The 9,451-nt window shown below is 42.4% G+C and overlaps 1 protein-coding gene across 1 annotated transcript; it reads left to right on the forward strand.

The window, feature by feature from the left end:
* The first annotated feature begins 3,821 nt into the window (after positions 1-3,821).
* LOC115393719 (microfibril-associated glycoprotein 4-like) lies at positions 3,822-5,326 on the forward strand. The gene is made up of 5 exons (XM_030098829.1): positions 3,822-3,941; positions 4,085-4,123; positions 4,530-4,626; positions 4,762-4,929; positions 5,073-5,326. The coding sequence occupies exons 1-5, from the start codon at positions 3,822-3,824 to the stop codon at positions 5,324-5,326; spliced, it is 678 nt and encodes a 225-aa protein (XP_029954689.1).
* Positions 5,327-9,451: the final 4,125 nt, after the last annotated feature.

Genomic DNA, 9,451 nt, shown 5'->3' on the forward strand with positions numbered 1-9,451 from the left:
CAACTAATGTATTAAAATTAAACACAACAATGAACACAGTAGTTGACAGCAGGAGCACTGGCCCAGCGACTCCAGAGGTGCCAATTACAGATTCAGGTAAAATATTATATTCTCCATCAAAGTACAGCAAACCATGTATTTTTCGTTTTCAAAAATTAATTTTAGAACGAACATATTTTCTAAATAAAAACCTTTGTCCTGTCAAGCCTGTAGTCCCAGAATCAAATGAGCAGAATCAGGACGTTACCGTGTGGGAAGGTGTCCGTCCTGATGCGCAGCCGGGGAGACTTATTTTACTAATTTTAATATGCTTTTGATTATTATTGACGGTTAATAATACAACTTTTTTATGTGTGTTGGTGTGTGTGTGTGCGTGTTTATCAGGGACATAAGTGCGCGGAGTGTCAGTGAGAGGTGACGCTGCGCAAATGCGCACTGTAAAAAGTTAAATAAATTTTAAAACCTGATTTGAGGCATTGATAAAGCAGACATGAGGCATTAAAAGGTTTGCTGATCCTCTTGACTTAATATTTTGTTTATCTTATTTTCGCGCTAGGTTTCGACCGCTGTCGATCTTCCACAGGCAAAGAACCAACAAAAAAAAACACACACACACACAAAAAAAAGAGAAAGAAAGAAAAGACAAAAGAAAAACAAACCACACGCGAAAATTGTTTCAAGTGGGTCAATGTACAATTTGGCCGGGCCCAGAGCAGGAAACGTTGTCTCTACAGAGCTGTGACACCAACTCTGTCATCATGAACGAGTCGAAAATGAGGGACTCTCCGCTTTGCGTCGCCTCATTCATGCATGAACAGTTTCTATTTTGTGCTCGGAAGATCTCTCAGGTCATTTTGAACCAGCTTAAAGAAAATCCTTCATATGGACAACCAGTCCGTTTGTCACTGGAGCTGACCAACACACTCCACGCAATGACAGCGGCTTCATTCAGTTGATTGATCTGATTAAAAAAATAAAATGAACATATTGCAGGCGCGGAAACTATGTGGGTCCCGCACGGCTGTATATGCATGCGTTGAACAGCGTAAAAAGCAGGTGAATCATCATTTCTACCTGTGATTTTGAGGAGGAAACCCACACGATGTCAGAAGTTATTTCACACCATCGGATCAAAACACGGTTCGGACAGTCTTGGGCAGGCTCTTAGAGTGTTTTATTGATCTTGCATCTTGTCACGATGCATTTGCTACAGCCATGCACCTGTCAGTTTGCCTTGTCTTTCTTTGTGAATGAATAGTGCCGTGCGTAAAAGCGCGCACTGTATGTAAAGACCTCGGCGGAGCCGATCGGCGCTCTGAAAGAAGTATTAGCCTGTAAATGTGTCTGCATTGTTATTTCATTTGTCTGGTTCCCCAAGCTCTTCAAGAGATTATTTATTTTAAAATACCTTCATATACATTGTTGCTTCACTATGGTTTAGTATTGAGGCCAGGAAATAAAATGTATTTCATCATGTTAATGAAGCAGTGTCCTTTGCTGCAGTGCATTTGAAAAAAAGGAGAGGTGTTCATTTGATTGGTCAAATTACTCTCAGCTGGGTTAAACCCACTTTCTCTCCTCCCTCTTGTGCCACCTGCGCCAGTGGGCGGGATGGAGGCGTGACTGCGCCTGGTTCACGAAATTAGGACAATTTTCTGGACACGCCCCACTGACTTTATCCGCCGACGGTGCACTTTGCGCTCCGCTGACAGCGGGCGGATTCGGCGCAGTCTACGAAGCTAGAGCCCATAGAATTCTGATTCTCTGATCAGTGCTCTCCTTACCCAGCCTGTCAGTGTAGGTGGATGGCCATGTCCACCATGTCTTGGCAGGTTTACAGTTGTGCAAAACTTTCTTTTTGGTTAATGGATTGCATGGTGCACCGTAAAATGTTCAAAATTTGAGATTTATTTTTCAAGTTCAACTCTGCCTTAAACTTATCCACAACTTGATCCCATCAATGAGTGTTTTTTGCTTTGGTAGTTAACATGCCATTTTTTTTTATAAATGTTCTCTCATGAATGTTGGAGGCCTTCAGCTGGATTCATACTGATATCAGATTGCACACAGATGGACTCTATTGAGAAACTGGTATTTGGCAGTCAGACAGTGTAGACCTCCGCCATGCTGCACGCCACACGCCCCCTGTCGGTGGGCCTGCCCAACTATGTGAAACACTACCCTATCGCTCAATGATAAAGAATCCTTTGAAAAATTCCTGGATCCAGACAGTGATCCAGATCATCACCAAAATTTAATGGATTCTAAGTGAGCCCAAGACCCACCTTTCCACAAAGTTTCATTGCAATCCGTTCATAACTTTTTCCGTAATGTTGCTAACAAATAAACCAACAAACCGAGGTGATTCCATAGCCTCCTTGGCGGAGGTAATTAGGTGACTTCTGAACGGTCTTGGTAACACTGGATTCTTATGAGAGTTTAGAACAAAGAGAAAGGAATCTTTTAACTCCCCAGTTTTTTTTCAATGTTTCATTTGTAGAAGCACTTGAAGGCTATATGTCATTTTCCTGAAACTGTATGATTATGCAGCATATTGTGTTGGTCTATCACAAAAGTCCACAGAAAAAAGTTTGCATTTGAAGTTGTAACGTGACAAAATGTTGAGACGTTTAAAGACCACAAATGATATTGTAAAATTGAGTGAGGTTCACCATGAGCTGTATATGGAGCTGAAATATTTAGTATTCCCTGGTTTGAACAGAGCCTTGGGTAAACATTGAAGAACAGAGGTAAAAACAAGACAAATGATTGGTTCCAATTAATTGAATGTTAAAAACGAAAGTGAATGAGCCTCTTAACTCGGGAAGAGAAGTCAGTGCATTTGTTGGAAAGAGCAACATATCATCTGCATATAAGCATAATTGGATTCCATGTACTGTTTGTATTCCTTTTTAGTTTTTTTTTATGTTGTTGGTCTGTCTTATGGCTGCTGCTTGTGGTTCAAATAATAATGCAGAGAGAAAGAGACAGAGGACACCCCGGCTGGTCTGTTGATGGAATAGATTTTTTTTTTTTTACACAAATCGAAATTTGTGTAATCTTGCAAATAAGAATTTCCTACTTGTTTGAAGTTTGACTGAATAAACTGGCCTGACCTCAAAACTGCCAAAATATTTTCCTCCCTGTCAGAAGGAGTGTCATAAGTGTGTCCTGCCCTGCTGTTTGGTATGTACTCTGTGATTTCAATAAAAGTTATTATACAACCTATTTCATCCCAGCGTGTCTCTTATGACCTTCATTGTCCTCTCACGAAAATTTTGTCAGTGTTGCCGGGCTTGATTTATGACAAAGTTTATTGACATATTTAGGTCACGCAGATGCTGACGAGGATGGTTCTGCGCCTCAATTGGTCCATCTACAGTGGTGCTTTCAGCTCCATACGGATATAAGCGATGAGGTCTGACAGTGTGACAGAATGAAGACGAGCAGACACCTGTGAAGCTGCAGGTGAGTCCACAACTACAACAGAGCTGCTTCATTCTGAGCTGAAGCCTCAGGGTGCCACAGTGTGAATCCACTCCGGAACACCCTGATGTTTAAACTCATTTGATTCTTGCAGATCTAAGGTGACCTCGAACTATCAGTTTTCATCAGATCGCTTCAGAACAACTGTCAGCATGAAGGTGAGTCTGTGACTGTGTTCAGCTGAACTCCATCAAATCTTCACAGGGAGCTGTTAGAAACTGCTGCAGTGTTTTCTCAATAGCTCTGAATGGAGGACTTTCTCATTGACTGCCAAGAACAACTTCTGCTCTCCTCTGTTCCAGCTGCTGTCCTTCCTCCTCCTTCTCCTCCCTCTCATGACCACATGTCTTCCCACCAAACGGCCACGATCCTGCAGTGAGGTGGAGGGGGACGTCAGCCTGACCAGCGGAGTCTACACCGTCTATCCAACTCGGTTTGATCTGGATGGTGTCAAGGTACACTCTCTAATCTCATCTCATGTCTTCTACATTCGTCTCTTCTCATCCCTTCATATCTCATCATGTCTTCCGTCATTTCTAATCCTGGATCCTCTGATATCTCCTGTCACCTCATTTTGTCTCTTCTGTGTTGTGTGCAGGTGTACTGTGACTTTGACACAGACAGGGGGCGCTGGACGGTGAGTTGTTGAGTTTCCTGTCTTCCAAAGCCTGTACGGCAGTGGTCGGCAGTTAAATTTGCGATAGCGCCACTTTTTTTCAAGGCACCTGAATCGCTTGCCAGGGGGTGGGGTGTTGCGCGGTGTTTTGATTCCCAGGCCCAAAGGACAGGGGGGGTGGGGACGTTTGCGTCCGTACAGGTCTTGTGTCCGTTCGCGGGCCTGGGGGGTGGGTGGGTGCGTGCCTGCGTGTGTTGGAAACCATTTCGCGGGCCAGATCGGACGGTTCGGCGGGCCACATGTGGCCCACGGACCCCTAATTGCCGACACCTGCTGTACCTTATCATGATTATCATCCATCAACTATTGGGAATAAAATCTGTCTCTGACCAAGTAAATGACTGCATGGGATAATTTGTATTTGCAGGTTTTCCTGAATAGGCAAAATGGCGAATTGAACTTCTACAGGCCCTGGGCATCTTACTTGCATGGCTTCGGGGACCCTGCTGGAGAACACTGGCTCGGTGAGGACTCAGATTAAACTATCAGTCAGTAAATTGACTGATCGTAAGGAGGGTGAAACCACAACCTCCGATTTCACCCTCCATCACACAAAACAAATCTTATCAGGTCAGTGATGTTTGAATCGATATGTGCAGGTCTGGAGTACCTCCGCGAACTCACCAAGGATGGACCCTATCAGCTGCGAGTGGTCCTGGAGGACTTTGATGGAGAGTGTGTGTACGCTCAGTATGATAACTTTTATATTGATGATGAGTGTGACGGCTACAAGCTGCACGTGTCAGGATTCACCGATGGGGGCGCCGGTGAGTAACACATAATTTTAATGGTGTCTATCATTGGTTGCTTGTTCCAGTTTTCTTTTAATGAAAAAAAGAAGCTTTGTAAAGTCTCCGTGAGCAGCAGCGCGGTCTGGATTTCATTGTCGCGTCTCTTTTTGTTCCTGCAGGAGACTCTCTGAGTGTTCATAATGGGAACAAGTTCTCCACCTTTGACAACGACCAAGACAACAGCACAACAAACTGCGCACAGCGTTTCCTTGGGGCACACTGGTACAATGCGTGTTATGACAGCAATCCTACTGGGATTTATCAATGGGGCCATGTTATCGATCGCTTTTCTAATGGAATGATTTGGTCACAGTGGAAGGGTCTCGAGTACTCGGTGAAGGGCATCATAATGATGTTCCGGTCTTTAGACTGAAACCGTTTGAGCTCACCCTCCTGAAAAAAATGGGAGGAAACTGGTTGCCTTTAAGGAGCAACTACAATGAACTTAAAGCTTAAGAAAATGTAACTTGAAATTGCAATGGATTCAATACAGTGAATGTCAAGTTTATTTAACTTGAATCATCGGCAATATCAATTCCTTTGCACAGTAATTACACTTAGTTTATGAATTTCAAGACACTTAATGTCAAGTCTATTTAACTTGAGATAATCTGTAACATCAATTGTTTTTTGCAGTGTTTAAACTTAGCTTTTTAATTTCAGTGCACTGCATGTCAGTTGATTCATCTTAAAGTCATCTATAATTGCTTTGTACTGTGATTACAGTTAATTTAAGTTCAAAATGCTAAATTCCAATTCCATTAAACTTTAATGTATCATTGCTTCGTTGAGTCAAAACTTATCAAAAACCTTTCCCAAAAAATTTTCAAGAGCAAAAATCTTCAGCATTTTCACATAATCAGTGTCTCCAGATCAGTAGATTCATATTTTTTTGAGTAATGGAACAAAATTTACAAGTTTAAGTAAGTTGTATTTACTTCTTCCAGTGATATAACATCTGAGCCTACAGAACATAAACCTGTAGAATGTCAAACGCCAGTTTCTCTCTGAAGTTTAATTTCTTTTCAATCAATGGGAATAGCTATACAGCCCTGTCCATTTACTGCTATCTTCGGTACTCCTTATAAGTCTAGGGAATTAAAACGGGTCAAAAAAGAAATTATTAGTTTTACCTCTTTAATTGCCAAGAGCTGCCTCCTCCTGCAGTGGAAATCTCCCAATCCTCCCTCTGTATCACAGTGGCTTATAGACCTCATGTTCTTCCTTAAACTTGAGAAGATTAAATATACGATGAGAGGATGTACTGACAAGTTCTTTTCTAAATGGGAACCCTTTATTTCATACTTTAAGGAATTGCAGGTTCTGCCAGATTAAGTGCTATTCTTTGTGCTCATGCTGTACGTTTGATTTTCATCTGAGCCAGGGAGGGATGGGTATATGTGATTGGGTTTGATTTGAGTATGTCTTGAATGGTTTTTATTTACTCATTTTTACATTTGTTTGCCTTTTTGTTTGTTTGTTTGTTTTTGTTTTGTTTTTTTTGTAAGAAAACATTAAAATCATATGGGGGAAAAGCTTTTTCTGCATCCATGGATATCACTAGCTCATGGGTCGGGTGGCCATACGTCCGTATTTAGGCCGGACATTCTGGATTTTAAACGCCTTGTCCGGCGTCCAGCGCAGCCTCAAGCCGGCCGCTCATTTGTCCACTCTTTTAGAGTTGCACCTGAATGCAACATTGCATATCGTCCAATGGTGTAAGACTTTTGGTTAAAAAAAAGAAATGGGGTTAAAAATGATTGGCTAATAGCAGTGTCACTCAATTCTCTGGTTTCTCATTGGTTACAATAATGTAGACAAGTCGCCCCTGTCCCCATGTGCTAGCTGCCCCTTGTTGAATGTCAGCATGCTGAAAAGACAGACATCATTCAACTCAGAGTGGTCAAAAGAGCACACATTTATTAGCAAGAGCAGCAAAGGTGATTTACATGCTTATTGCACTCTTTGTCGGTGTGATGTTGACATTAGCACCCAAGGAAAGGCGGCCATTGAAAGGCACGCGGGCACAGAGAAACACCAATGCAGCAGACGGGCTGCAGGTGCCTTCTCCCTGCAGTCATTTTTTCGGGAAGCAACATCACCTGAAGATGACAAGATATATGCTGCAGAACTCTGTAAAGTCTATCGTGCACACTTGTTGTTTACATAAAAAGTTATATATATTTTTGCACTGTAGTTTGAAATGTTATAAATAAATACAAATATTATGAAAAACTCACCTTTTCAGGAATATTATTTTTTCCTACGAACATATGAACCCCCCCCCCCCCCCGCCTGACCGCTTCTCCTTTTTGGTGTTGTGGAAATGGCCACCCTACTCAGGGGTGTCTCCCTGAGGGTCCATGTATATGACATTAAAAAGCCTGCGGGTTTTGAAAAAGGAATTAGTGCTGTGACGTTCAATGAACAAGCCGTTCGTTTGAACGGCTCTTTTAAGTGAACGACGAGATCCGGTTCACAGCTGTCTGGGAGCCGTTCCTTTGTGCAAATTGTCCATGCGTCCTTCACGTGTCTCCTGAGTGTCTCCTGAGTCCCTCCTGAGTCCAGCTGCCACCGCTGCCTTCATGTGAACGACCAAGTTTCAGTTTTCCGCAGCTTACTCCAGTCACCTGAACGCAGCAGCTAACTAGCGGAGGAGAAGTGTCTCGAAACCGGAGCTGAGCCGGTGTTTTGGAATAACTGGTTTCCTTATTAATTGGCGACTGGGTTTCTTTCTCGTCCCTTGTTGCTGATAGATGCTAAAAACCAGACAAAAAGCCGTGTTGGACCTTTTATGAGTCTGATTTCAACATCTGCTGCTACTAGCAGCAGCGGCAGCAGGAAGTGCTAAAGGAAGTCAGTCACCAGGTAACAAGGAAACCAGTTAAATTGTAACACTGTATTTATCGCTTTATCAGAGGTTTTAGCAATGGAACACGAACACAAACACACACACACACACAAAATGCTCAGTTCAAGGACACGTAGCAGCATTTTGAAGGACTTTTCTGGGGACAACGTGCAAGGTAAGCCACAATTTAATGTGTATCAGAAAAAACATGTCTTAAATCTGTGTCATTAAACAAATTAAAGCACCAGATAACAACTCATAACTGACAGTAACCGTGTCAGTTGTCAGAAAGTAACAGATTGCCTCTACACTATGAGGGAGCCAGGGAGCCAGTCTTTTGAACGGCTCTTTCAAATGAACGACTCTTCAGGAGCTGGCTCCCTTCAAAGAGCCATAAATCCCAGCTCTAAAAGGAATATCTTCCTTGGATAAATCCTGTTTGGTCTGGAGATATAATACAAGGGAGCACTGTTTCTGAGCGTCTGGCAAGACATTTCGAAATAACTTCGTAGTCCCCATTGAGGAGCGAAATTGGCCTGTAAGACTCACAGAGCAACACATCTTTATCTTTTTTAGGTAGGAGACATATAGAAGCCTGTCTCAAGGTAGTTGGCAACTGACCGTCTGATAGCGCCTCAGTGTACATGGCTAACAGGAAAGGGGCAACGTCATTTGAAAAAGTTTTGTAAAATTCTGATATAAACCCATCAGGACCGGGGGCCTTACTGGACTGCATACTTTTGTAATGTGAGGAGGCTGTCAAGGGTGGCTATTTCAGCTTCATCTAACTGTGGTACATTTAGATCCTCAAAAAAAGACTCAATCTTGAATTATTTTCACTCTCTGAGGTATAAAGTTTTGTGTAAAATTCAAAAAATGTATCATTAATCTGACCAGGATCCATTGTGGTAGAGGCTGTTGTGGTCTTGATTTGTATTATTTGCCTTGAAATGTAGGACTGACGAGCCTGATGAGCCAACAGTTTACGAGACTTGTCACCATATTCATATATCAGATGATGAGCCTTATGGAGAAGCTGTTTTGCTTTAGCAGTGGAGACAAGATCAATTTCAGTTTTAAGACTGATCCATTTTTGGGTAGCTCAGGAGTTGGGGACATTGTTGGAGAGGAGACTCGTCAGACTGGTCAGACCCGTCAGATTGGGGTCTGCCAGTCAGGAATTCCAGGATCCAGTGGCAGAGGGTGGTTTGCAGGCTGGGTGTACATAGCTTGTATGCAGTATAAGCTGATTTAAGGTGGAGCTCCAATCAACACAGAGAATTCTGATGGATTTCTGGCAATGCTTCATAACTATATGTCATTCACCATTGTCTCTATTGTAGTCGATGAACTCTCTTGATCTTTATCCACATGCTTGAGTGGATCATTTCTGACTTTGTAGAAGATACTTATCTGCCTGTCCTATCTCACACTTATGTAAGTTACACACTTACATAACATTTGAAATAAGAAAAAGAAAATAAGTCATAGGCTTGTGTCTTCTTTCATAAAGTTTATAATTGCCCCCCCCCATCTCTCAAAGAGAGGGATATTTAATTGAAGTTGGGCTGTCAATCACTCCATTAAGTAAACGTGTCTAATCTTTTGTGTCCATTGTGCAATTGAAGGAGGCTCAGGTTTCAACCA

The sequence above is a fragment of the Salarias fasciatus genome, chromosome 8, assembly GCF_902148845.1.
Source record: "Salarias fasciatus chromosome 8, fSalaFa1.1, whole genome shotgun sequence".
NCBI lineage: Eukaryota > Metazoa > Chordata > Actinopteri > Blenniiformes > Blenniidae > Salarias > Salarias fasciatus.

Coding starts and splice junctions, on each gene's coding strand:
- LOC115393719 (XM_030098829.1), top strand. CDS start 3,822: ATGACCACATGTCTTCCCACCAAACGGCCACGATCCTGCAGTGAGGTG. Junction 4,124..4,529: donor CAGACAGGGGGCGCTGGACG/GTGAGTTGTTGA, acceptor TTGTATTTGCAG/GTTTTCCTGAATAGGCAAAA. Junction 4,627..4,761: donor TGCTGGAGAACACTGGCTCG/GTGAGGACTCAG, acceptor CGATATGTGCAG/GTCTGGAGTACCTCCGCGAA.